This window comes from Anomalospiza imberbis, chromosome 6 (assembly GCF_031753505.1).
Source record: "Anomalospiza imberbis isolate Cuckoo-Finch-1a 21T00152 chromosome 6, ASM3175350v1, whole genome shotgun sequence".
NCBI classification, from domain to species: domain Eukaryota; kingdom Metazoa; phylum Chordata; class Aves; order Passeriformes; family Viduidae; genus Anomalospiza; species Anomalospiza imberbis.
The window spans coordinates 22193678-22221671 of NC_089686.1; the positions used below are offsets into that span (position 1 = coordinate 22193678).

A 27994-nucleotide genomic window follows, 5' to 3' on the forward strand; every position below is an offset into this window, starting at 1 on the left:
TGAGACTTTTCATTTGCTTCAGAATAAAGCAGCCATGAGAATGTAATGAAGGAAATTAGGTCTGAAATTTGTTTCCTAATATCCATGAATTGCAGCACCAAGCTGGGGGGAAAGCATTCAAATCCCTCTCTGCCCTCTTGGATAGAATTCTGTTTGTAGCTCTGTAATAATCAGCAGACATCAGTGTCTGCTACAAGTGAGTATTTTGGTACCTAATTGGCACTTGGATACTAATGTGATAGGAGCTTTAGAAATAGCTAAAGCAGATAAATATTGCTTCTTTCCCTGTGTGTATGTCTGTATCGTCTGTGTGAAGCTGTGTATTAATGTGAAAAATTCCCTGTTGATTTTAATGGAATGTGTCTCTCTGTAGAGAATTTGCTTCTTTCAAAGCTGCAGTAAGGTATAGAAGGGATATTTTTTTTGTGTGTGCTGTGATCATCTAGAACAAATTCCCGAAGTATTTGTGCAGAAACTGTGAATGCTCCCAGCTTGCAAATGAAGTCAAACCCTTGTTAATGTTTACAGTAAAACAGCTGTTCTCAGCATTTCTCCCTGAGCTCAGCTACTTTAGCTTTACCATACTCAGCCTTACATCATAGCAGCTGCAATAATAAGAGGCTGAAAGAGGTCAGAAGCAGCCAGTCCTGCTAAACCACACCTTTGTTTAAAAGAGATTTTGGATTGTAAAATATCTCAATTGCTAAATTTTTCAGCCTGACTGGACTCCATGCATGAGTTGTGTCTTCAAAGACCTAGCTCACTAAAAGCACTTAGGCACTGCAGAGTAAAGCAGAACACAGGCTCTTTATACATTTTCCTGGGAAACTTTCTGTAGATCCAGACTGGGAAATGTTCCAAGGCTTCACAGAACTAAAGATAACAGTAATAAAAAAATGGACTGGAGCACACTGACTTTTAAACGAAATAGCTGAGCCTAGTACACTTGCATGGCAAAGCCTTCATAATTTGTGCAGCAAGACTACTAATTTACACAAATAAAAGTAAGATCACTACAGATTACTGAATTTTAACAAATAGCAGGTATGAAAACAAACAACATTCTAGGAAAAGAAAAAACATCTTCATGTAGGTTGCTTTCAAGACTATATTTTCTTTGTAAATATTTGTGATTGCTCAAATAATAAATGCTACTGGATATGTTTAATAAAAATAATTAGGTGTTAGCAGAATGAAAAATAGACCATTGCCCTGCTCAGTCTTCTTTTCAGAAATGAGGGGGCACAATTTTTATGCTAAGTATGAAGTGTATGGTCTATTGAGTTTCTGCAGTGTCTACATTGTAGAAATACATGAATAAATAGGAGTTTAAAGTAAGTTTAAGAACATTTTAACATTAGATGTCCTACGTGTGATTTACTGAAACCTTTTCTGCTCAGTAGCAGAGATAGGTGGTTTTTAGCATGTAAAAGAAAATGTGTTCATTGCTGCCTTATTGCATTACATAGGAATTGGATAAAATATGTCATTTTTATTTTACTGACAATAAACATTTGAAAATCAAAGTACAACGAAGATAGGATTTGTACAGTTGAAAAAATTCCAAATAAATTTATAGGTACAAGCAGTTATTTTAACAGCATTTTCACAGTTAAAATTGAGTGTGAACATTGTACTCGTATGACAAATACTACCTGTGACACCAACAGCAACCTTTACTAGTCTTGTGATTCACAGAGTGATGTCAACAGACTGTGAGATAATGTCACTGATGTCCTAGATTATGGCAATAGGTTGGAATAAAGGGGCTGGACTGCTTACTGAGTTTAGCAGATTCCACAGCATGTTGCCATCAAAAGGACTTGAATCCCAAATGTGCTTTACAGTACAAGAAAGAGAAGAAGTAAGCAAAGGAGGCCACACAGAAGAATTTGTAGCTTTCATTGATACAGGTATTCTTGTTGATACTAGGTACTTTTTATTCAGAGGGACTGCAAATTCCATTGATACATTGTAAAGACAGTGTAAAGTGGAAATTACTGTGTCAAAATTGTAATAAATTGGACCATAGTTTCAGTAATGACTCATAATGATGGTGAATTACTTCCCTTGAAATAATTCTTTGAGATTCTTATGATTTCAGGTTGTTGTTGTATGAGGTACTGACCAGCAAAATAAAATACATACCCTTTCTTGAGGAATGTAGAGGCTAAATGTACAAGGACTATGAAAGATATTAACATGAGATGTAATATTCAAGCAAATTATTCAAAGTAACCATAGGTACAAATGGTATTCCTTGCTTTTATCACAATATCCTGTACTGCCTGGGGAAGAACCCCAGCCCCCAAAAAAGCAATTTTATGTACCTTCATACATATATATTATGTATGCATCTATAATATGTACATATATATTTGTATGCATCATTTAATGCCGAGTGCTTTTAAAATATGCACATATCAATGACATAAACATTTTGTAAATACACACCTGAGCTAAATATTACTTAGCTGTGTGCATTTTTCTTTGAGTTTCACTGGTGCATTCAAAGCATGATCAGTTTGTTTCTTGCGGCATAAATTGTCACTTGAACCCCTGAATAAAAATATTGCTTCTACTCTGTCATATAGAGAGAATATATTCTGACTCTTGCTCTAGGTACAAATGTATCTGTCACATTTGAAATGGCAACAGCTAAATACATGTTTCTGCTAGCAGAAATGCAGCAGTTAAACCCTAAATAATATCTATAGGATTAAGATCCAAGTACTCTACAAGAAATCTATATGCAGTTATCTTTCCACATTTCCTCTCTATCCCCTATCATAGACTATGGGAGATAATTTAAGAAGAGCTCTAGTATGTATGCTCATTATCTCCATTTTCGGGTAAGTGGAGCAAGCAGCTTCACCCTAGCAGATTAGTAGCAAAATAGTACACATTCCTCTATGCTAAATGAATGAAAAAAGCAGGATTGAGTCAGAATGGGGGCAGAGGGAGAGAGACAGGAGGATTTTTTAAAAGAGTTTTCTGAATAATCAAGAAATCCAGTGAGACAAACAGAATGTGTAGAGAACAAGCCAGTATTATCAAATTACCATGACAACCATAGGCAAGAACCCAGAGAGAATCAGGTAAAGATATTACAGTAGAATTACAATTAACTTCACATTTATTAATTTATTTTTTAAAAAATAATAATCCCAAGCAATCAGGAAGAAATATTTCCTTTGGCCTAGCTCATTGTGGTGCAAAGGCTTGTGAAATACAGTCTTGTTTGTAATTTTGAAATTGCTTCGTAAATGTATACAAGTTACTTTTATATTGATTTGAATATGCTGATTGTTTTAACCATCAGAATCTAATGTCAGATACAAAACTCAGAATCACATATGCTTTAATTTGCTTGAAAAGAGAAGCTAAAAAAGAATTCAGAAAAGGTAGAGGGAGTGTGTGGGTATGTGTGTGTACACACACTTATAGCGTGTATTTCTCTGTTACTCCTTAAAATTTCTCTCTTGTATGTTTTTCAAATGACTACTTTCTTCATTCAAATCTTTGATTAACACACAACCAAAAAGCTTTAAAACTGAATACAGTAAAAAAATAAGTAAAACCAAAGTGGAGTGAAAGTCAAATAAGTAAGAGTGGTGGTGTTTACTTAAAAAAGCTACAGGTTAACCAGCAGGTGGTTAATCAGATTATCTGTTGAATATGGCTTGACATTCTGTTTTAATATTTCATTTCATGTAACACTGTTCATGTATATTGGAAAGATAGAAGTATACAGTTCTGAAAGCAGAGATCCATGTTGAGATGGAAGGAGGATTTGTTCACATGGGGGGGGGGTTGACTTTTTTCCCCAGGTTTGAACAAAGCTCTCAGACTGTTAACACTTGAGTATACAAACAAGATTCCCCCAGTGCTTTGTGTTTCCTAGTGTATTGTGCCACTATCTGAATGCTTATTGCATTTTACATGTGCCTGTGAATATAGAGGCGTGCCCATATTGATGTTTTTAATGCTGCCCTGAAGTTTGCTGTGTGGTCAGGGAGAGCAGTGATGCATTCCATTGTTCCCTGCTATGATGTCATGCTCAGACTTCGCATTGGTTAAACAGAATTCAGTTTATTGCTCTGCAGCAAAATGTCTTTAGGGAAGACAGATCTATTGCTGTAGCAGAGATGGAAAGAAACAGTGTGAAAAACAACAAAAAAAAAGACAACATAGGGGAAATGAGTATAAATTCTGACTGAAATATTTGCTGCCTATATTCTTCTCTACAGCTTTACAGAAGTAGATATTCACTCTCATCTATAACACACACTCAAACTGTGCATAGCTCAAAGGTGTGTTTATTTTAATCTTGGGAACTAGGACAAGCTGAAATTCACTCTCAGGACTTGCATCATCACTGAGATTGCTCTCAGACATGCAGTCACTGTTCATTCTTTTTATTCACACTAACCACACGTGGAGTGCACATAATGGGTCTAATCCTGCTAACTGTCCACTGAGGTTAATGAGAGCTAAAGACATCGGGCATGCTACAACATCCAGTGCTAAATTAATTCTTTTCCACAGCATCTGAAAACTCTGTGTGGGGATAGTGAGGGGAAGAAAAAAAATCAAAAAACAAAACAAAACAAAAAAATCCCTGAGGCCAGTCCTTCCCGAATAGGGACGGTTGGCAGGTATGTGTTAATCTTGTTCCCAGCGCTTCAGAGGAGCCACGCACAGAGGCTCACCCTTTCCTTTCCAATCAGCACTTCCTGTCCTTCAAGAGTTAAACTCTAGAACATTTATTTCACGATCTCAGAAAAAAAAAAAAAAAAAAACAACACACACACACGAAAAAAACAACCCAACAAAAAAACCCCAAAACCCAAAGAACCCCCAAACCCAAACCTGCAGGGCTGAGAGGCTGCAGATCACAAGGCCATTCTGATAGCCTCCTGTCCCCATGGCAACAGCAACGGCATTTATCAGTTCCTTATGAGAGCAGGCACAGCAAATCTGCATTGCACATGGCAGCCTTCCAGCCTTTCAAATGAAAGAGCACTTTGAACTGCTGCCAAGTGTGGAAGGAGCAGAGCTGTCAGGACTGCTTAATGCTGGCAGTTTGTACTTGGGAGCCTTTCAGTTCCCAGAATCCTTCAGCATGGCAGCCTGCCAGGTACTTAGCGAAGCTAAAAACTAACCCCCCAGACCATTCACTGCAGTGCACTCAAAATTTTCCACATGTACCGTGTCACAAGTGCAGACTGTACAATGAAAGCAAACGCCTTCTGCTTGGGATTCTAATTTTATTAATAATCTAGGAAAAAACAGTCAGAGATTAACTGGCTGACAGCACTACGGTATAGCCACTGTTTATAACTCGGGGGGTGTATATCAAATGTGTATTTCATCCCTTAGAAATAGAATTAGCTCAGACAACAGGGGCTGCACAGCCCTAAATCTATATGCAGCACCTGAAAATGGGAAGATGGGTGTTAGCAGAAGGGAGAGGATGGTTATTTACAGTGGGGTGTTTTTTAGCAGTCATTATCAAATGCATAGCAATTAGATGTGAAACAGAAAAATAAGACAGTATTACTGGCTGGTAACTATTTTTTGCCCTTACCCTCTGCATTTTGATGACATTGTGAGAATCTCGGAAACTGGCTGTTGAGTGTAGCAGAGATACATGGCTCTTGGTGGGTTTCCTTTCAGTGGAGAGTTTTCATGTGAACTTTTTATTGTTTTGCATTACCCAGAGCACAAGGGCTTCTAGTGGCAGAGGAAACAAATTGGCACGGTTCTGCTTTTTTTTTTTTTAATCTGCACTGAGATCAAGGGCAAGGGCTTCATTTTCCAGCACTAGTCATAAGCCTTTAGCACAAATAGAATGAAAATTGTCTGTCGCTCAGGCAGTTGGACAGGGTTCAGGAAAACTATGTCTGGCACTAATTCCAAAGGGAGGAAGGTTTGGTTCAATCCAGCATCATTAATTTCAGTAAACTGTTTTCACTAGTCTGTATCCCACTGTTCAAGAGCTGTTTATTATCTTTTACTAAATAATGTTTTTTGGAGAACAGAGTAATGAAAAACACCTGATATTACATACATATTACTTACATACATAAGTATACTCTCACATGTAAGTATACACATAAATAGATATGGTATGTAAGGCTGTATTCTCTTTTTTTTTTTTTACTTTTCTCTTTTTCTAAACAATTGCTTGTTTCTTACCTTGTCTTCCCATTACAAAACACATTTATAATGCCAAATATAAAATAGTAAAAATAGCCCAGAAGGCAAAAGAGAGAGAGAGAGAGAGAGATTAAAAACCCCGGAGCAAAGACAATCTCCACAAATTTGTGAGTTTCACCAAAAAAACCAAGGAAATGTAGAGCCTCTTTTTCACCTTGCAGCTATCTTTGGCTGCTGCTTGAAGATTTGATTTAATTCACCCAGGCAGTAGTGTCTAAAAGCAATACACCAAGACAGTTAATTTTGGCACTTAAGCTCCCTAAGGAATTTTACCAACAGTCTTTGTAAGGAAAGTAAATGATCTTTTTTTTTTTCCTCTTGGTTTCTCCCCATGGCTTATCTTGATATGTGCTAATAAAAGAAACTGCCCCCACCCCCCACTTCTATTCTCACCATTATCCTCTGTCCATATCATCCTTCTTTCAATAACAATATTAATCAGCATTTGTAACATGGTCTTGGAGAAAAAGCGGGTTTGGTCTTTTCAGATGGCCTAGTTAGAGAGGAAAAGGAGGTAGAGAGGAAAAGGAGAGGTAATGCTGAGTGAAATAACTTATTATAAGTGTCAGAATTTCTTCTCTTTCTTTCTTTCTTTCTTTCTTTCTTTCTCTTTCTTTTCTCTTCTTCCTTTCTTTCTTTTCCTTTCTCTTTCTTTCTTTTCTTTCTTTCTTTCTTTCTTTCTTTCTTTCTTCTCTTTCTTGCTTTCCTTTCTTTCTTTCTTTCCTTTCTTTCTTTCTTTCTTTCTTTCTTTTCTTTCTTTCTCCTTTCCTTTCCTTTCCTTTCCTTTCCTTTCCTTTCCTTTCCTTTCCTTTTCTTTCCTTTCCTTTCCTTTCCTTTCCTTTCCTTCCTTTCCTTTCCTTTCCTTTCCTTTCCTTTCCTTTCCTTTTCCTTTCCTTTCCTTTCCCTTTCCTTTCCTTTCCTTTCCTTTCCTTTCCTTTCCTTTCCTTTCCTTTCCTTTCCTTTCCCTTTCCTTTCCCTTTCCTTTCCTTTCCTTTCCTTTCCTTTCCTTCCTTTCCTTTCCTTTCCTTTCCTTTCTTTCCTTTCTTCTTTCCTTTCTTCCCCCTCCCTTTCCCCACCTCCCTTATTTTTTGGAAAACACAGTAAAGTTTTGTTCAGTTCTCAAGTGTTATTAATCTACTGGTGGAGGCCAAAAGCAGGGATATTTTTCTTGGCAGCACGTTTTGATAAACAATCTGTGTATGGGGGTGAAGGGAGGGAGGAGCCTGTCTTGCTGGTAACTAAGCTAATGTTTGGCAGATTCTTCACTGTCACGAAAGTGCAAGTGGCTCTCAGTGGGAATAGCCTTAAAATGTACCGATTCAGTTGATTCATTGTTGTTGATTGTTTACTACGTCCACAGGATGTAAGATGAAAACAGTCCAGGAAAAAAGTAAAAATAAACAACAGCAGAGGCCCCAGCTCTACATATCCCAGCCTAAAACACACTGCCCCAGTCGTTAGTCCCTTGCAGAGTGAGCAGAATTAATTGTAGGTGTCTTATTTTGCACTGTAAGATTTGGCAAAGGTTAATGTGTGGAAATCCAGGCTCCCAGGCATGTTTTCAAAACTTAAAGACAGCTGTAGGAAAATCGGTGTGGGGTGGCTCTCGAAGAGGGACCCCCCCTCAGTGCTTGCCGGGGCAGAAGCGAGAGGCTGTGTCGGGGGAGCTGGGGAGCCGCCGCGGCTGCACACGGGGGGGAGCGGCCCGGCTGCGGGCAGGGCAGCCCCCGCCCCGCTGTGCCCTCGGCTCCGCGCTCCAGCACCCATTGGAAATGGGACCGGGAAAAGCAGAGGAAACGAGAGGCAACGTCCGTTAGGAAATGTGTCATAAGAAGAGTTCCTAGGTGGGAAAGCAATAAACTCTGTATGTCAGCAAGGCTCACTACCTGAAAAATGGTAGGAAAAAACCAGAATTATAATGAGATGAGAACTGAAATGATAAACAGAAACATGTAACTACTCCTATTCTTTGTAACTGGGTGTTTTGGACACTTCCTGGCAGCTTCTAGTAGAAGACAATGTTGTTTAACTTTTAATTTGACAAAATTATGCAACTTCTTCCTGAAGTGTTTGTGTTTTGATTTGCTGAACACACTCTCTTTACCACCAAGTACTCTGTTCACTGCTAATCTTCGCATTGTTTTTTGAAGCCAGGTCATTTGATTGTGATTGATTTTATTTGCTATTCTGAGGTAAATCCATGTAAATTACACTTTCTGGACTGCGCTACCCTTCTCGTTCTTGTATTTTTTTCCAGCTGTCGCTGCTGTTTTGATCAGTAAAGAAAGAGCCATTTCTGTAAGTAAGTGCCTGCAGAAGAGCCAGCTGCTCTGACGGCTGCGGTGATCAGTGCCAAAACTTCTTAAAGCAAGCAGGAAAGAGTTAAACATATTCCCAGGCTGTGAGCGTTTAGAGCCAGACCAGACTGTTCATTCCCAAGCTGCTGAGATCATGGGCTCCTCATTATTATTGCTTCCAAACTTTGGGGCTGTCCTATATTCTGCATAATTAACACTGGACAGCTGATCGATAATCCACAGTACTCCTCTCTCATCCAGATCTACAGTAACCCTGTGTTTTGGGAGCTCACGTCTGGGAGTGGCACGGAGTAGTGCCTGGGGTGCAGCCAGGCCACCTGGGTTTTGTCACCTTGTCCTTTATGGTGTGTTGCACCCTCTGCTTTCCATATCTGCTGATGGCTCTAGGAAAGGTAGTGGCCAGCTCCTGCACACTGTATTTTGTATGATCATTTTGATTCCTTCATTTAAATTGATGCTTCAACTGCTGTTTTATTGTTACACAGACCTATACGTGCATGTGTGTACTTTCAAATAAAGATGGTAATAGGAATAAAGGGAAAGGGGTTATCAGATGGCAGTATTTATCCTCGGACTGAAAGGAAGGAATTAGTAGATTTCACTTCTGATTGTGAAAATTATAGTCCTTGTCCCTTGGGACTACTGGCAGGTGGTAAACTTGGGGCAATCTCTGTGGAATCCCTAATGCTGCATCCACAGTGCTGACTTGTGCTCCTGCACAGAAAACAGTAGCAGGGTAGCAATTGCTCACAGGCACAGCTCCATTCCTCCTTGCACTCCCCTTCATCACCCTTAACAATCTACTGCTTGGGAAGTTCTTATGCTCTTTTTTGTTTGCTTCTTTCTTTCAGTTAGCCAAATTAGACTCCTGAATGGATTGTTTAGGCTTCCTCTTTGTTTCTTCCAAAAGTAATATTAATTCCTGGATTATTTCAGAGCTAAATAAACACCAGGCATGTTTAGTATAAATTCAGCAAGACCAATCTGATTGCTCCTGTCCTGTCACTTGCATGGCAAAGAGAAAAGGCAGAAGGTGAGCCGGAAAGCTTGCTGCTTGCTACCCTTGCAAGGACAGTGCTGCCATAGATGGGAAGCTTGTTACATTGCTACCGTTCAATCTATTTTTCCCTACCCAGATTAGATTGATACTGACAAGTCGTTCCCTGTGAAGGTGCCACAGCGTGGCATTTATTTGCATTTACATTGCAGTTCTCTTCATCAATCAGCTTTGCAGAGATCGCTGCTGCTGCTGGCCATATTGTTGCTATGCTGACACTTCATCCTTAAGTGCTGCTTGCGTAATGGTACAGTACGTGCCCATGACCAAAGTTTAAATCAAAGTTTAATCATTACGGAAAGACAAACATTTTTCCGCAATTGTGTATCCTGCAACTTAGAGTAAAGGCAGTTTGGTCGGGTCACAGATGCTAATCTCTCTCTTTTTCTATTCACAAACTATAAAGAGAGTTGACAGCACCTGTAAATGGTTTTCTAAGGCTAGATTATATCTAAGGTGATTATTATTTACACCCACTATAAAGACTGCTCTTGTGAGCCAAGAAGTCTGTTTCTGTGAGGTGAGTTTACCAAAAAAGGGCTTTCTTGCAGGAGGATTCAGTGGATCGAGGATCCAGGGTGAGGGGTAGTTCAAGCACATGGAATGCCTTGTCATTGTGTAACCGGGGGACTGAAATACAGTCAGGATATGTTGCAGTTCTGCATTCTTAGACATGCGAGATGAAGGGAAAGCTTCAGGTCTCTCAACTCGAGTTTTTTAACCAGAGGCTGACCTTTTACCACAGCCCAGTTCTGCTCCTCATAGGAAGATCAGCGTGAGGCAGTAAGAGGATAGGAAAGGAGCTGACATTCCAGTATGAATCAGAGGGAACACATGCTTATTTAGTGAAGTAAAGACATATTAATGTAGAAATCCTGCAGCCATCACTAAATCACTGTGGCTGGAAGCAAATACTTTTACTTTGACCAGCTTTCATCTGCCATACTTCTGTGAAGCTTCTGTAATGTCCACAGTTTAGGTGTGAAATTTTTAAGTGTGAAATCCACTCCCCTTTAGCGCATCTTCTTCAGCCAATTTGCATACAGGATGCTCACATAATTCAAAGACTTTTCTATCTCTACTTACCGCTTCTACAAGCTACCCCTGAAAAAGAGTCACTTTGTCACAATTGATTTTCTAACTGTATTTTATCTGGTCCTACCATTCCTGTAATTTCAATGTGTGCATTTCATTAAGCCTTCCCTATAAAATAATTCCACACACGTATAATCAGACTCATTTGCCAGCTTTATAGACTAGAACTACATACACATAAAATGCTTTGGACAACTAAAAATGGAAATGGCACGTATTGGTGATATGAAATGAAATATTTAAAGGAAGGTTTTTTTGTCATGTGAGTTCCAAAACGTTATTAATCGAATAGAAGGTGTCTTTCCCCGTTGGTGCTGCACGGCTGCTGAGCGTGCCGGTGTAAGGGAGCCGTGGCACCCCGCCATAGAAACACTTAAGTCCTTTTAAAGCACAGAGGGAAACCTGCAATGGACGGGGATTTCGGCGTTTCTAGCAACAAAGGAATCAGGAAGAGATACTGAAAGAAAGAAATCCACCCAACACAGCCCAGCTGGGAGAGGTTCCGCGTTCGCCGAGCGTGCGACTGCTTGCCCCCCCGCCCCCGCGCCCTCCCCCGCTGCGCGCTGTCTCCGCGGGCACCGTGCGGCCGGTGACGCGATGCCGGTGGCCGCCTGCGCCGGGTCCCGGCCGAACCGCGTCCCCGCAGTGACAGTTTATTATTCTTTGGACGCAGGCAGCGATATCGATGTTTGCAAAAACAGCCGCCGACTGCAACGAGAGCAAAAGCGGGTTCTGCAGAGCCCCTCCTGGCCAGCACGGGCACCGGCGTGGCCGCGGGGCCGGGCGGGGAGCGGGCAACTTCGGGGATCGCGGGCGGGAGAAGGGAAGCTTCGGGGGGGGTTATTTTGTTTTCCTCCCAGTGAAATTAATTCTTGGCTTATTTGCATGAACCGAGGTTGTTTTAAGTAATTTGCCTGTTAACAGTGTTATGCAAATGTTAGCTAGCTATTTAAAGGGAGAAATAGAAGGAAAAAAAAAAGCCGTATGTTCTCACAACGCCGGGGAAATCCTACGTCCCTTTGCATTAGGGAGATGAGATCACAGCGATTACTCACTCACCTGCCTTGCCTCTTTTACACCCTTGAGCAATGCACAGCACTATCTTTCCCAGCCCAACCTTAAACACTTGGCAAACATGGCTGGTTTAAACAAATCAAAAGTGGAAGAGCTTCTGATGCAGTCACAGGCTTACAAAAACTGTGTCATTCTGTCACTGGGATCACTGAAAGAGAAACACGAAATCGGATATTAAGGCGGGATCCCCCATTTGCCTCAGCAGCCGGAGCGCACGGGAATCCCACCGACAGTCGCGGTGGCAGAAAGCCGCGCAGCCGTCACGGAAGTAAAGCGAGGCGACCGCGGGCTTACAAAATCCCGAAAGCGAGACATCTGAACTTAGAAAGCGCAGTCAGGGAAAAAAACCAACCAACCAACCAAAAAAAAAAAAAAGCCCCACCACCACGACGACGACTGTGCATGCGCGCCCTGACCGCGGTGCCGCGGCGGGGGGCCGGCAGCGCGGCCGGGGAGGAGGAGGGTGAGGGCGCGATCTGGCGTTCAAGTTTCCAAACATAGCCGGCAGCGCAGGCTGCCCGCGCCCCGCCGCGCTCCAGCTGCGGCCGCGCCGGGGAGGGCGCGGGCAGCGCGCCGGGCATGCGCGCCCCGCGCAACAAGTGGGCTCCGCGCCGGCGGCCGGGGGGAGGGGAGCGGGGCGCGGGCGCTCGGCGGTGACGCGGAGCCCCGCCCGGGTGCAGCCGAGCCGGGAGCACGGCGCGGAGAAGGGGAGGGGCGTCGCGGCGCGGGGGGAGCGCGGCGCGGCGGAGGGGGCGCGCAGCCACACGCGGCGGCGCGCAGCACCCCGCGCTCGGACTGCGAGTAGCGGCGAGGATGTGAGTGAGGAGCAGGCGGCGCCGCTCGCCACGCTGCTGCCGCCGCCGCTGCTGCTTCCCGAACTGCCACAGCTCCGCCAGCCCTCAGGGAAGCCGCTGCTGCCGGGACCGAACAGCTCCGTGCGGGTGCCCCTGTCTTGCACACGGCGGTGGATCAGCACGTACCGAACTGCAGGCTCACGAGGCAGCCGTGGCGGGTGGAAGGTGACCCCCCCCCGCATCTTCCTCCGTGCACCTCCGCCTCCTCCCGGAGGAGGAGCAGCAGCAAGCGGAGAGCTAGAGAGCGCAGGGAAACAGAAGCGGCTAGAAAGCGACCCCCACCCAGGCAACCCCCCGGAGGAGCAGTGGAATCGTTTCCCACCCCACCAGGGCAGCAGCGGCAGGACCCCAGGTAGAAGCAGCCATCTCCGGCAGCAGGAGCGAACTAAAAGCAGACGATCCCCCTTGCTGAAAGGGGCAACAGGATCAGGTACGGAGAGCCACCCCCCCCCTGCAGCTCGGGGGGGAAGACTGAGCCAGCCCCTACCCCGGCGGCAGCGGCAGCAGCTCCCCAGCCAGCAGCACCATGTCAGCCGCGCAGGTGTCCTCGTCGCGGAGGCAGTCGTGCTACCTATGCGATCTGCCCCGCATGCCCTGGGCCATGATCTGGGACTTCACGGAGCCCGTCTGCCGGGGCTGCGTTAATTATGAGGGCGCCGACCGCATCGAGTTCGTGATCGAGACGGCCCGGCAGTTGAAGCGGGCGCACGGCTGCTTCCAGGACGGTCGCTCCCCGGGCCCCCCGCCGCCGGTCGGCGTAAAGGCAGTGACGCTCTCCGCCAAAGAAGCGGCGGCGGCGGCGGCCCAGCAGCAGCTCAACCATGTGGATGCCACCTCCAAGGCGGCCTCGGCGGGGCTGACCCAGTCCAGCCTGGACCGCTACGGGCTCAGCGCCGCCGCGGCGGAGCAGCGCAGCCGCTTCGAGTACCCGCCGCCGCCGGGCAGCCTGGGCAGCAGCCATGGCGCCCGCCTGCCCAACGGACTGGGGGGCCCCAATGGCTTCCCCAAGCAGCCTGAGGACGGGCCACCGGAGCTGAACCGGCAAAGCCCGAACTCCTCCTCCTCCTCTTCCTCCTCCCGTCGCGGGGCGCACGGGGGGCTCGTGTCTGGCCTGCCCCCGGGGGCCGCCGGCGCTCAGATGAGCGTGCCCCCCAACCTGCTGCCGCAGACGCTGCTGAACGGCCCCGCTGCCTCCGGCGTGGCGCTGCCTCCGCCGCACGGGGGCCTGAGCGGCCGCGGCGGCGGGGGTCCCCCCGCTCCCTCCGCCTCTTCCCAAGGGGGCACCTGCGGCGGCGGTGCCGGGGGAGGCGGCGGCTCGTCCTCCGAGACCTGCGGCAAGCGGCCGGGCTCGGTATCCAGCAGTGACCAAGAGCGGGAGCTGAAGGAGAAGCAGCGCAACGCGGAGGCGCTGGCCGAGCTTAGCGAGAGTTTGCGGAATCGCGCCGAGGAGTGGGCCAGCAAGCCCAAGATCGTGAGGGACACGCTGCTCACTCTGGCCGGCTGCACCCCCTACGAGGTGCGCTTCAAGAAGGATCACGCCCTGCTGGGCCGCGTCTTTGCCTTCGACGCCGTCTCCAAGCCGGGCATGGACTATGAGCTGAAGCTCTTCATCGAGTATCCTAGCGGCTCCGGCACCGTCTTCTCCAGCGCCTCCGGCGTGGCCAAGCAGATGTACCAGGACTGTATGAAGGACTTCGGCCGCGGCCTCTCCTCGGGCTTCAAGTACCTGGAGTACGAGAAGAAGCACGGCTCTGGCGACTGGCGGCTCCTGGGGGACCTGCTGCCCGAGTCTGTGCGCTTCTTCAAGGAGCTGGTGGGTGCCGACATGCTGCCGCAGCCCTACTTGGACGCCAGCTGCCCCATGCTGCCCACGGCGCTGGTGAGTCTCCCGCGGCCGGGGGCCGGGGCCGGCGGGGCGCAGGGCACGGCCGCCGCCTCTAGGGGACCTGGCGGTGGCGGCGGCGGCGGCGGCGGCGGGGCGATGCGCAAGAGGAAAGCCTCTCCTGAACCCTCGGACTCGGCCGAGGGGGCTCTGAAGCTCAGCGACGAGCAGCAGCGGCAGCAGTGGATGGCCAGCCAGAGCGAAGCGCTCAAGCTCACCATGTCGGCCGGGGGCTTCGGGGCGGTGCATGGCGGGGGCCCCCCGCCGCCGCCGCCCCTCGGGCCTCACTCCAACCGGACCACGCCACCCGAGTCCGCCCCCCAGAACGGACAGTCCCCCATGGCCGCGCTCATGTCGGTGGCCGACACGCTGGGCAATGCCCACTCGCCCAAGGACGGCAGCTCGGTGCACTCCACCACGTCCACCCGCAGGAACAGCAGCAGCCCCGTGTCGCCGGCTTCGGTGCCGGGTCAGCGCCGTCTGGCCTCCCGCAACGGGGACATGAACCTGCAAGTGGCCCCTCCTCCCCCCAGCACCCACCCCGCCATGGACCAAGTGCACCCCCAAAACATTCCGGACTCCCCCATGGCCAACAGTGGGCCCCTGTGCTGCACCATTTGCCACGAACGCTTGGAGGACACCCACTTTGTTCAGTGCCCCTCTGTGCCCAGCCACAAGTTCTGCTTCCCTTGTTCCAGAGAAAGCATCAAGGCCCAAGGGGCGACTGGTGAAGTCTACTGCCCCAGTGGAGAGAAATGTCCCCTAGTCGGTTCCAATGTGCCTTGGGCATTTATGCAGGGCGAGATCGCGACCATTTTAGCTGGGGACGTTAAAGTGAAAAAGGAGAGAGACCCTTGAGTAAGAAATCCAATCCCTTCAGACTCCTGAAGATGTAGAATTGTGAATATAACAAACTGCAAAAGTTAGTCTTATGTATAGACATTATTTTCGTCGTATGTTTCTATATTTTGAAACAAAGGTATGTACTCTTCTTCATTTGAAGGATAGAGCTGGTTTTTGTTAAACAGAATATAATATTGTTTGGTTACTACATAATACCTGTTCTCATTTCTTTGGCAGTGTGTTGGCTAGGTACAAAGTTAATAGCCCTTAGCGATTACCTGCTGCTGGTGTGTATTTTTGTAAATGTATGCACTTCTCTGAAAGAAGAAGAAAAACGCAAAAGACAAAAAAAAATTTTGCCAAGGCCAGTGTTGATGCCTAAAAAATTGCTACAAAAATGGTGACAGCTTACGTTTTACAAGCCCTGAGTGTTAGTCTTTCACCTCTTTTTTTTTTTTCGTTTCTGTTTTTTTGTTGCAAAACGGTGGGGTGGCTGTGGGGGGAGGGTGTTTTTTTGTTGCAAGTTTGTAAGGAAAATGTTTCAGTTTGTTTCTATTGATCTGAACGTTTTTTAATCTTCATGTGTTTTTTGTTTTTGCTTTTATTGATGCACGGATGCTTTTGAACAGTAGAGCAAAATGCTGTACATGAGAAACATGCTCTGTTTGTCCTTTATACATTTCTGTAGTTAACAGAACACTGTAATGTGCCTTGGAGCTTAGTAAATTGTAATAAATTCAATTGATATTAATACTTCTTGAGTAGCAAGTTTTATTTTTCTCTAAGCTTAGGCAGTATGCGCAAGCCGTGTTGGCTTTTTAAAGGTCTCCATTATACCAAGAGTCTGCAGTTTGTTGTGATAATTGTGGCACTTGTATGCACATCTTCACGTATATGTGGTAAGATGATGATGGTATTATCAAACTTACTTAAATCTTGGCACTGTGCCTATTTACATTTCACCTTTAATGTTGCAGTAACGGTTGCTGACTAAGCATTTTCTATTTACTGTTCCTGCATCTCATTTCCTCCTCCCTTCTCCTCCCCCCCACTAGCTCTCCAGCTGCAAGCTGTTTGCAATACAGGATGCATACATTGCCTGTGCAACTTAATAAGGCTTGAGATTTAAAATGAAGCCTTCTTTTCACAAAAAAAAAAAAAAAAAGCATCCCATAGTTAATAATTTTATTTGATTTTAAGAGTGGTTGTCAAAGTTTGACATTAGCCACAAACTCATGGTAAGGCAGAACTGTAGCTGAACAGAGTACAGAAGAGGGTAGCCTGAAATAACAGCTTCTACAGTCAGTGTTGCAGCTGGTGGGTTGCTACCCCATTGAGGCATTGGCTTTTCATAACTTGAATTGATGAGCAGTTCAAGGGCTTTATTGTGTTTTCAGGCAAGGAAGCTTCCTTTAAGCGTTGAAGTTAATGCTTTCTTTTTGGCAATGATTATATGTGATTCTCTGTATAATTAACAATTCTGTGTGACATTGGCATTTTCAGGAGATAGGGGAGCAGTGTAATACCTGTTAAGTGATCAACAGGCAAAGTAAATACACAGGCCTCATGCTAGCTAGAAAATGCAAACAAACCTAATGTGAACTTTGTCCTTTTCAGTGAGGCAAATGGAGGAAAGAGGGGAAAACCTGAAAAAAACCCAGCAGCACTGCAGAAATCCTTTGCAGTCTGACCGGCAGAATATAGAGCTGTTCCAAATGCGACAGTAACATAGGTTATGAGCTCTTATTTTATTCAATATGGTGGGATCCCCACCCACCAAAGCCCCATAGTTGTATAAAGGAAAGTTGGATGGCATTTGGTATCTGCTTGGTCTTAATACATACTTGATTTGTATTCCTGGTGGGAAGGATGGTAGAAGCCTTGAGACTATATGCTTAGTGTGCCTACAGATCTTTGCAGTCTTGTATAGATACTCTCTGGCTGTTTAGTGTGTATGGGGAGGGGGTGGGGTTTGTTATGTTCTGAGATTTAGTATTTGGCATCACTATATTTGTGATTTCAGACAATGACTTCGTGTGTGTATTGATTTATTTTTTTTACAAGTGATATATCAGTGCTTAAAAATCTCCAAACATATTGTTCTTATGTAATGAATCAAAGAAGTAATGCAGAAAAGGAATGTTTTGAGTTAATTGTTGGATACAACTTACATGTTTTTTAGAATATAGATTTGTACTGATCCTATTTTCAGTTATTTCTAAGCATGCAATTCTCACACAGCAGTTTATTTTTAAATCATGAGATAGGGAGACTAACATTGTAAGCTCATGACTGGCAGAGGAAAAAAAAATTGTACACATGGTTGAAATTCAAGTTTAAACTTAAGGAGAAGTAATATTCATATGTGAACTGCAACTGCTATTAAAAGTTAACTACTACTGGCTATTCAACATTTAATTGTATCACAGAAGTGTGAATACCCTGATTTATATAAACAGAACCACTCCTGTAATATTGAAATCATTCATCAGTAGTTGTAGCTAGAAAGGGACACATTTGGTGGATTTTTAAATTTTCAGATAATTTTTGAAAAGCTCTTATTTTTTGAAACATTAGCCCACTTATGAGACTAATCAGTTTGATTTTTAGCAGGCAAAGGAAAGGTAAGGTGCAGTAAACATTGGTGGAAAATAAGCTTGAAGTGAATTGTAATACTGCAGTTAATTAAAATTAACCATAGCTACAGGGCGTTTGTTGTATGGAGGTTTTTTGTAACCATGTGACCTTTTCTTTTACTCTGGCTCATTAAGCAGCCAGTCTGGGCATTTTAGCCAGCATTGCTTTGAACCCACTCCATAGGTTTTTATCTTTCTGAAGATGTCCACAGCTGACAAACAAGTTGTAACCTTTTTTCGAGGAGGAAAAGGGAGCTGCCGAGTGAGTCTCATGTACAGAGATTCAGCTTATTTCTGTATTTTACAGTAATGCTCCCATCCCCCATACTTGCCAGTTATTTAAGGTACAGCCCAATGTTTGCTTGAATAAATGGTGTAAGTTAATTTATTTGTCCAGATGGTCATTTATTGTGCTTTCATTCCTTCTTGTAATGGGGTAGTATTTAAATGGTTTATTTTCCCAGGGAGGGTTGTTGTGTTTTGCTTTTTGGTTGTTTTTTTTTTTCCCCAGTTAGATTATTCTTGACATTTCTTTTAATAGCCTTGTAGCCTATTTTCTTAGAAATGGGTTAGAACATGTGTGTCACTGGATGTTTGTTTTTTAAGCATTGGCAGCTGTGTGTGAGTTGGAGATAGATGTGTTTGTGCAGTGAAGAGCTGCTATGTCCATTTGGGGGAAATACTACACAGTTCCAACAGGAACTTGGATTTACCAGTGGTAACTGGTGTAATTTAATACAAACCTTGCTATCTTTTTTATTTACTTAGTAATGTTGTGCATATGACCATGTTCACCTCCTCGAACTAGTCAGGACTAACATTGTTTTGAAACTGCAATCTCTTCCAATAGGCTGGCTGCCAGCACAGCTTTGCAGGGCTGCAGCAGTCACTGGAAAAAGGGTTGTCTGCTTCTTTATGTGTCTTGTGAGCTGAGATTTTCTTCCCCTCAAGGGAAAGGGCTTTGTCTTCAGAGCTCTCAGGTTCCCAGCTTACTATGCAGTAGTTGCCTTGCAGCTTCCCTTTTTCCTAAGTCTTGCCTTTTTTTTTTTTTTTTTTGTATGCAGTCATTCTCCATTCATTGTAGGATGGATTGTGTTGTGCATTAGCAACTTCTTTCTCTGCCAAAGTGACATCCTGTAGATCTGCAGCAGAGTACTGAACTGTCACTGTAGTGCTGACTCTTGTAAGGCTATTCTTGAAGCAGAACAGCTTCCCCCTTGGCGTTCAGCCATCAGAATCCATTACAGCATGCATTTTCTACCCAAAACATAGCTCTGTACCTACAAAGTTGTCCTTACAACCATCCCCCAGAAGACGCAGAGGGCATGGTTATACTTTCCTGTATAGAAACACTCACTGCTGGATTTATCTTCAAGGTGTCTGAAAACCATGTAACCAAGCTTTTGTTGTTTCAGCCCCTGCCTTAAAACCTCTAATGCAGTTTGGTAAGGGGAGTGCCTCTGCTGATAGGGTGATGTGAAAAGAATGGCATACAAGGTCTTTTCCCAGATGTATGTCTTAAAAGAAGAATTAGGCATGTGTGCACTGACTGAGGATACCACAGGGCTCCTCTGATGAGCCAGACAAACATCTCTGTCTCCACGTGTTTGCCACAGGGCAGCCCAGCCCCCCACTGCCATCCCTGACTGGGAGGCTCTGCAGGAACCCAGTTCTTCTCCCTGGGAATGGACTTGCCTGACTCCATGAGAAGAAACATGGGAGATTACGTGTCATTTCAAGTTTTTGACAGCAAACCCACTCTCTTTCAGCCATTCAGGGAACTGTAGGGTGAACAGCAGAAGGGAGTAGTTAGACATGTGAATGGGAGGGGGAGGACGCTCACCAAAAGTCTGTCTGGCCAGTACAGTCTGTGACTGGTTGGACTGGCTGAGCTACTTGGGGTTAGGTAGGTTCAAGATTCCAAGGTCTGACTGCTTGGCTGGATGCAATGAACCATGCTGGTATAAGTCTGCATTGCTGAGAGGGGACACAGCTACACTGAAGTGTTCTCTCTCCCCCCTCACTGACACAGCCACACAACCCTGCCTATTGCCGGGTTGAGACTGCATTCTCCTCGCTGCTGTGTGCCTTGTCTTCCCGAAGCGCCCTTGCAAGGTTTTTTGGAGGCGGTGGGAGCAGGGGTGGAGGTGAGGAAGGTCAAGCTTCTTAGGTTTCAGCTGATTTGGCATCCGCTCACAGCCCTCCCTGCCCCACCCCCCTCCCCCGTAGCCCTGCTCGGCCATATGCACTCGCTGCTGCTTTTATGACCCTTTGCAAAGAAACCTTTAAGATGTGAACTGCTGCAAATTGCAATTTATTTTCAGGAAATTTCCCTTTCCCCTTTCCTACACGATCATCGTTAACAGTGAGAAGACTGGTTTTCTGTGGTCCCCGAAGACCCTATAATGGGGAGCTGTGCCTTTCTCTCTGGCTGCCACTACTCTCCCGGCAGTACTGGCTGTGCCAGGCCACCCATTCGCTCAAGTCTGCTTCAGTGGGGTATCTTTCTAATTTTTTTTGGCCAGCGCAAAGGCCCTTTACTTTGTTTAGGGAGTAGAGGCTGAGCCTGGCAGCTCCACCGCAGCGCGGAGCGGCTTGGCACTGCTGCGGCATGGCAGCTTAGGCGGGGACTGAACCGAACTGAATCAAACCGGGCTGGGCTGGGGAGGGTCGCCAGGGCATGCAGTTGCCGCTGGGCTGGGCCGACCTAGACAGCCATGTGATTGCCTGCCCGTCCGCCTGCCCTCCTGCCTGCCCGCCTCTGCGCAGGGGATGGGAACGGGGACATGAAACATGTCTGTGCAGCTTCAAGGAGCCGAGCAGAATTCCCCACTGTCATCATCCTCCTCCCCTCCCTCCCTGCAGGCTGCCAGAGAGGAGGGCTGATTACAGCTCCGCTATTGTTCAAGTAACCTACAAATGGATTTGCATGGAGGCAGGTTGGGAGGGGCAGAGGGTGGGATTTATTAGCAGCAGCTAAATTCGTCGGGATTACTATTAGACTGAGAGCTTCTCAATGGGAATGATCCCTGGGTGAGCGATGGGGTGGAGGGGAGGGACTGGAAAGCTCCTTTTCTGCAAATAGGTGAAGGGGTGGCTGGCTCCAGCCGAGTAGCAGAGGCAGGCAGGGTGCAGCTGACTGGGGACGGCGCTTCACCTCGGTTTAAACTGTAACCCTCTATTCCAAGCACGCAGCTCCTGGCAGCGCCGCTCATACCAAAGCCTTGACTCAGGGTTATCTGCATGCTGGGTAATAAGCAGCGTCACCAGAGGAATGTGCAGAGAAAGCAGCCATACTGCTGCAAGCCTCCGCTCGCTCCTCAGGCAAACCACTGATTTAGCAGCCTGCTTCTGCTTCAGGGCTGCCAAACTGGCGAGGCGTAGGGGGCTTCTCCAGGGGGGACAGCCCCGAGTTGGTTTGAAGCCAAAACAGAGTTTTGCCCTTCCTTAAGCAAGTGTTTTTTATGCAAAGTTGCCTGGGACTTTGCTAACCATATTTGAGAACTCTGCCTAGGAAAGGGTGAAGCTACTCCTCAAGTTACCACATTAGTTTACCTATTTTCCAGATGGGTAATCTCAAGTGTTTGAGCCAGGGTCACACAGCAAATGCCTATCAGAACAAGGGGGACCATAGCCGTTGGTTACTGTCCCAAATGCTTGTCTCCCTTCCTCTGGAATAAAAGCATGTTGTCACACCTGTGCAGCTGAACTGAAAAGCGCTTGTGTGACACAGGTGTTTGGGAACAACAACGTTCAGTGCCAGGCCAGTTGCCCGTAGTGTGTGTGCGTCCTTCACTCTGATAGCTCCGAGGCTGGAGGCTGTTGCTGTTCTTGCTGATGCAACATACAGAGGGCCGGGGTGAAGAAGAGTGCATACCTGTGTGTCAGAGGTAGGAGCTCCCCTTTGGCTATTATGGAAAGCACACCACATCCAAATCAAAGACAGGACAGGGTTGCTTTGAATTGCTATATTCCGGATTATCTAAGGCAATCTTACTCTTCGCTGCACATACCGTGGCAACAAGAGACAAGATCATAGTGTAGCTCAGGTTTTCATTCAAACATGTCCAGACTGGCACATTGTTGGAGTAAAGACAATACACTTTTGTAGATTTGATGTATGTAAGAGCTAGGGGCAGAATTAGGGAGGGAGTGGGAAGCCTGAATATCTGGTCTGCTACTGGAAAAATTATAGGCCATGGACTTGAAAGTTTATTTGATCTAGCTTGATATGCTAGACATTTTCTCTTAGAACTCACTCAGTGTCTATAACTGATTTCTGTAAAATATGAAGACAAGGTATAAAACATTAGAGATTAAAACAACTGAAAGAGCTCTTATCTTCCTGCAGCAGTAAATTTTGGAGTATTTTTTATTACTTGTTCAAGTATTGTTGATGTTCTTGACTCCCTGTTACATGTAAAGATAATTCCTCCCTGAAGAATTCAGACTGCAGTGATAAGAAGGGCCAGTTGGCACATTTATTGTATCCCATCTCCTGCAATTAAAGATTATGCTGTGTATCTTATCAAAAAGATGCAGCCTTTCAAGAGCTGTACCTTGCTAAGTGCATATACTCATTTTTAGCAAACATTTGCTGTGGTTTTGAGTGGTTCTCTGACTCCAACTCCCAACTCTTCACTCTCCCATCCAGCAGTCAACTTTTGTGTTAATCCAGCTGAACTCATTCAGCTGTGCTCACTGCACCACTTCTGCTGGAGGGGAGGCAGCAAGAGGTGCAGGCATCAAGGACAGTATCAGTTGTGTGATCTGTGGATATCTAGTCACATTCTTCTAACAAGGACCCGTGGCCTAAGATAGGTTCATTACTCAGCAGCCTTGATAGAATGTCTAGTGGCTTGTGTGACAGTTAAATACCAGGAAGCAATGCAGAAATTCTCATGCTCTTTTGTACCTGTCTTTCCTCATGCTAGAACTGATGACAGCATTTCTTGAGAATTGCACTGCACACGCTTAATACAAAGAGCAGCTCCTTTCAGGTTTTTGCATGATTAGTTGCAGGTCTCTGCATAGATCTTCTGTGTTCTGTGGGCTGGATTTTTACAGTACATATTTTGCAAGTTACAGCTTGAAGCTTCCTCCTTGCAGAAGGTTCTGTCATTTGAAGGCACCCCACCCTGCTCTCCCTTGAAGATGTGCAATCCCAGGCTGTGTTTGAGCATGCCTGGGAAGGCAGGTGCAGCCTGGCTGGATCCTCAACATTGCCTGCAAATAAACACTGCTTAAACAAATTGGACTAAAAAGAACACTCAAGATTCAGGTAATAATCAGCACAGGTTTTGCTCTGTAGTCTCTATTCTGTGCTTTTCCCATCCCCTCTCCCTCTGAGTTATAGCCCAGAATATATGACATGATCGACTTTCTATGGAAATAATTTACAACATAAACTATATAACAATGAAAGTTCTTAAGAGCACCTCTGTTGAAAACAACAACAGTGACATTAAAGTCACTTTAAAACCCCCCAGATTTCCTTTCTGTTGTTGTAAATGAGGACTTAGGTAAAATTAAAGAATTATTTTCTAATATTTTAAGGAAAATAATCCTTTTAGCATAGAACATATAAATACAGTTGTATTCTTCCTCACTTGACCAGCACATGCATAGTTGTCAGATATGTCCTCCAGCTCAGAAAAGATAGGAGATGCTTAAAACCAGTAAAATTGTTCAAACCTTAGAAGCAAGGGATCAGATTAGAGCAAGGTTATTTCCCTGCTTGAAGCAGGCCCTTCATGCTCTTATCTTGGTCTGAGTCTGTGGGGATTGTAGGCTGTTACCTGCTCCAAACCATTTCCTCCTCAGATGAGCTTTGTAGAGTTGCCCGATTCCTTCCCAGCACACTGAGAGTCACCATACTTATATTACTTGCTGTAAGCATTTAAGACATCAGTCCTTGGCAGCACACACATCCTTACTCTCAGGGTCTTGTCCAAACTAAGTTGTACAGTTTCATGGGGACCCATCCCATTACCACACAGACTTCTCAGTGATGTTCTGTTTCAGGGTTGTAATGTCTATGTACTGATACGCCAACTTTCTTTGATGCCTAAAGATGTCTGGGTTTGGATAGCTCTTTTACTAAGCTCTTAAGCCTTTTTGGCTGTTGTTCCCTAAGGAATCCTGGCAATGTAGTTACCAGACTTCTCTTGGTTTTTCATTTGGTTCACAGTGGAGTTCCCACAGAATTTAGGACCATTTGGTCTCAATTCAATGTTATACCACTCACTTACTACACAGGAGTTTCTCTAACTGGTGTGTTGAACAGCTCCATGTCTCAAATGGCACACTTACCTGTATATGATGGACACATACTTGTATATGCTCCAGTGAACAATCCCTTCCCTTGTGCAAGTTTGCATGTCAGCTGTGTATCATTGGAGTGTCCCTGCTCTCAGGAGAACCTTCTGTAAGCTGGTGTAGGACTAATAATTCTTCTTTACCTCTTTTAGCAAAATGCTATAGTCTAACATGAATTCATTTCCTCCACGCCACTTCCTCCGTCATGTTACTTACGGAGGAATTCTCGAGGTGGCAATCCATTTAAGCTCTAGCAGCACACTCTGTGGAAGTAATTCCAAGGCTATTTTCATCTCTGAACGTGCAGGTAGTGATGTTCCCTGGGTGTAAATGAGCACATTCCCCAGGAATATAATGCAGCCCAGATGCCATGAGAGTATGCTTCTGGAGCCAATCTCAGGCTGGCCAGAACAAGAGCCAAATAGCTCAACACTCCCTATGCTGTGTGGCCTTCATTTGTTGAGGGGAGGTTTTCTGTAGCTACTCAGTTTTAATCCTCTGCAGCAGCAGCATTAGGCATCCAGAGATACAGCTGCACATGTGTATTTTAACTCTATCCTGAGCCAAACCACCTTCTGCCAGTCCTGCAGTACTCCCCAGGCCCCATGTCAGTGTACATTGCTACAGTCTCTCCTGCTGAAGTGCAAGCTGCAGGTCCTGTTGCTTTTGTTGACTCGGCAGGAGGAGTGCCTGGTCTGCTACTGGTTTTCCACCAGCAGATAAATGACATTGCTGTCTTCCCCCCTAACAGCACAAGAGTCCATTGACATTTATCTACCTATTGGTTTTCCCAATATTTTTGTGTAGTTGCTCTGTTTTTCTCTTAGTGATACAGTCCACTTGTCCATCAATATGCTTCATGGTGCACAAACTTCTGGTTTATTTTCCCCAGGGATTTCTCTGTCTCAAGGTCCCAAGTCCATTCAGTCAGCAGTTTCTCCCCCTTTGTGCATATCTGCTTGCTGCAGCAAGGCAAACCACACAATTCATCCATTTAATTTGCTCCCACTACTAAGTCCTTTCTGTAATTCCTCTGCCTCCTTCTCTGCTGGGTTTGATGATTTTACATAGGTAGTTTGCTTCACGATCACAGGTCCTTAGGAGAGGCAGGTTACATTTAGCAATTGTTTGTAGCAATGTTATTTGTGGTATAAGCCTAGCAACTTCAACAAAACTTTTTTTTTCTGTGTGGGAATTTGTGAGGTTAAATTAGATTTGTATGACAAATATGAATGATGAAAGGCCATGAGTCATTGTTCACTTGAAAGTGTGATAGATGTCAGGATTAGAATGAAGTACACCTTACTTGGGACAGAAGAACTACTGTTGTTTTTTACCTTCATAGATTGAAATATGTATCACAGAATTCACAAAATTTTCTGAGTTGGAAGGGACTCACAAGGATCATCCAGTCCAGCTCTTAAGTGAATGGCCCATACAGGGATCAATCCCACAACCTCAGTGTTATTAGCACTGTAATCTAACCAACTGAGCTATCCCTTACAGATACACTTCCATTCTTGGCCTTCAGGACTTTCCAGTGCCTCTAACAAATTCCTGAGTTTACAGAGGTGGTGCTGAATTGCCTTTGTATATATTTCCTTCTAGAAATGAAATTGCTGAGTGTTGAAAGGGAGGATTGCTGTCAGGAAAGAGCAAGAAATGGAAATGTACCTCTTTTGGAATGCATGTCAAGGAGATCTGGAGACTCTTAACCTGAAATAGAGGATGAAGTAAGAACAAGTGCCATGGCAAAGGAAAGAAATGAAAATTATACAAACTCTATCCTTCAGCAGGTGGGGATGAAAAGGAACGGGAGACATGCAGAGTTTTCTGGGTTTAAATGCTTGAGAGATGCTCTGAAGTTGTTGTAATAGACACATAAAAGCCAAGTTATGAGCAGCAAAACTTTGCAGAGCAGCAGAGGCACTGGAAATAAAATTAATTATAGTTGACCAATAGGTTGTGAGGTGAAGAGTCCCTCGTTACTAATTTGTCAATTAATAAGAAACAAAGAAGTTTCTGAAATGAGAGGCAATAGATAATGAGAAGCAAGGTTGTTGCAAGATGATGGTTCTTAAATGTGGATTTTGTCAAATACTTTGGTGGCCGTTATTGTTATATTCCTGTATTAGCCAAAGATGTGCAACATAGTTTTTAGAAGACAAAGACATGGTTGTCTTAGAAATACTTATGATTTAAATACTAAAGGAGAAGAACCAAGAGGGGATGTTAAAATGTTTGAAAGCGCTATTTGAGCATAAAAAAATCAAACCAGTAGGACGTGGCACACTGCTGATAGGTGAATGATCCAGGCAGTAGCAGGGCATACGCAGTCGTGCATGCTGTGAGGAAATAATTTTCCTAAGCGTATTGCCTAGTTTTATTAAAGGTACCACGGTGTTTGTGGGGAAAGTCTGAGTGTCACTGTATAACTTATTGGAAGCTGTCTGTAAAATGGGCATCTGATCAGAAAGCAAATGCCAGGATGCATGAGGAATGAAATACTGGATGCTATGTGAAGCTTCGTACCACCATGACAGGAACCAAGATCTGCCCTTACCTGAAAGAGTATTGGTGACCCCATCTTAAAAATTATAATAAACCGCATAAAGGGGTTTGGAGACAAGCCCATGAGAACAGTTAGAGACATGCAAAAATGTCTCTGCACCACAGCAGAAGTGCAGTTACTGTTTATTTATTCTACAGCTAAAGCCCCTTAATATGCATAAGACTTTGCGGACAAATAGGACAGGTCTGTGCCTGAGGAGTTTGCCTTCTGAGCAAGACGAAGCACAGCAAAAGGAAGCAAACCAAAAGAAGTGTGTTGGTACATGTGCAGAGCAGGGAGGCAGTAGGAGGCAGAAAGAGCCACAGGAGAGGTCAGGGTCAAAGGTATCACCAGAGCCCTCCCAGGGTATGCACTTACCTTCCAGTAAGGCAGGCTCCTCTAGTGTTGCTGTGGTGAGGAAAAGCTTCTTGTTTCATCTGTGAGGTGTGACCTGTCTACTTACAACTGCAGTACTGTAGGAAATACCCTCCAGACTCCACAAACGGTTTTCACTGACCTCTTTTTCTACATATTCAGATGCTCCATATTTGTGTGCATGGAAAAGCAGCTGCATTGCACAAACAGCAAAAAATTTCAATTTGAATTCAAAAGCAAATTTTGGTGGACTTGTGTTGCTATGCTTTAATATTCATGCACTCAAGATTTATTCATACAAATGAATTTTAAGTTGAATTCTAAACATGAAAAAAGGTAGTATTACACATTTTATTATAAACTTCATGCTAGGTTACCAAACATGATACAAAATTAGTATCATTTGAGATGTGTAATTAGCCAGCATATCAGTAGACCTAAAAATGTTCATCAAATAATCATTTTGAGTGATGAAAATCTTGAGTATTTTCTAATCCAGTTGCCACTAATTTCAGAAGAGAAGAAAATAATATTAATAGAATATGTTTTTTTGTTGCATGTTACTTGCTCAGTTCTAGTATTATATATGCAAATCAGGTAATTTTGTACCTAATTGCCTGATTTGCATGCATAAATGTAGGTTGCACATGTGCAAATGATTTAATTCAAATTTAGTATATGCCTAATATGTAAAGTGCCTGAAAACTTGAATCTATGTATCTGAATAACTCAGAATTTTGACTTAAATAAAAACCAAAATTTGCCAGCA

General features: G+C 44.7%; 1 protein-coding gene and 2 long non-coding RNA genes across 3 annotated transcripts in view; all 3 read left to right on the plus strand.

Annotated features, from left to right (window-relative positions):
- LOC137475466 (uncharacterized) overlaps nucleotides 1-27994 on the plus strand; it is a 69218-nt gene extending 41224 nt beyond the window's left edge. The window contains exon 2 of the long non-coding RNA XR_010999911.1: nucleotides 25908-27994. This is a non-coding gene — a long non-coding RNA (uncharacterized lncRNA). The remainder of the gene's footprint in view (nucleotides 1-25907) is intronic.
- LOC137475454 (uncharacterized) lies at nucleotides 1427-7622 on the plus strand. Its single transcript, XR_010999896.1, has 2 exons — nucleotides 1427-1913; nucleotides 7583-7622. It is a non-coding gene; the product is annotated as an uncharacterized lncRNA (long non-coding RNA).
- IRF2BPL (interferon regulatory factor 2 binding protein like) lies at nucleotides 12512-16098 on the plus strand. The gene has a single exon (XM_068192760.1). The coding sequence runs from the start codon at nucleotides 13147-13149 to the stop codon at nucleotides 15358-15360; it is 2214 nt and encodes a 737-aa protein (XP_068048861.1). The 5' UTR covers nucleotides 12512-13146; the 3' UTR covers nucleotides 15361-16098.

What these genes read in the sequence shown, in the direction of transcription:
- IRF2BPL (XM_068192760.1), top strand. Translation starts at nt 13,147, where the DNA reads ATGTCAGCCGCGCAGGTGTCCTCGTCGCGGAGGCAGTCGTGCTACCTA.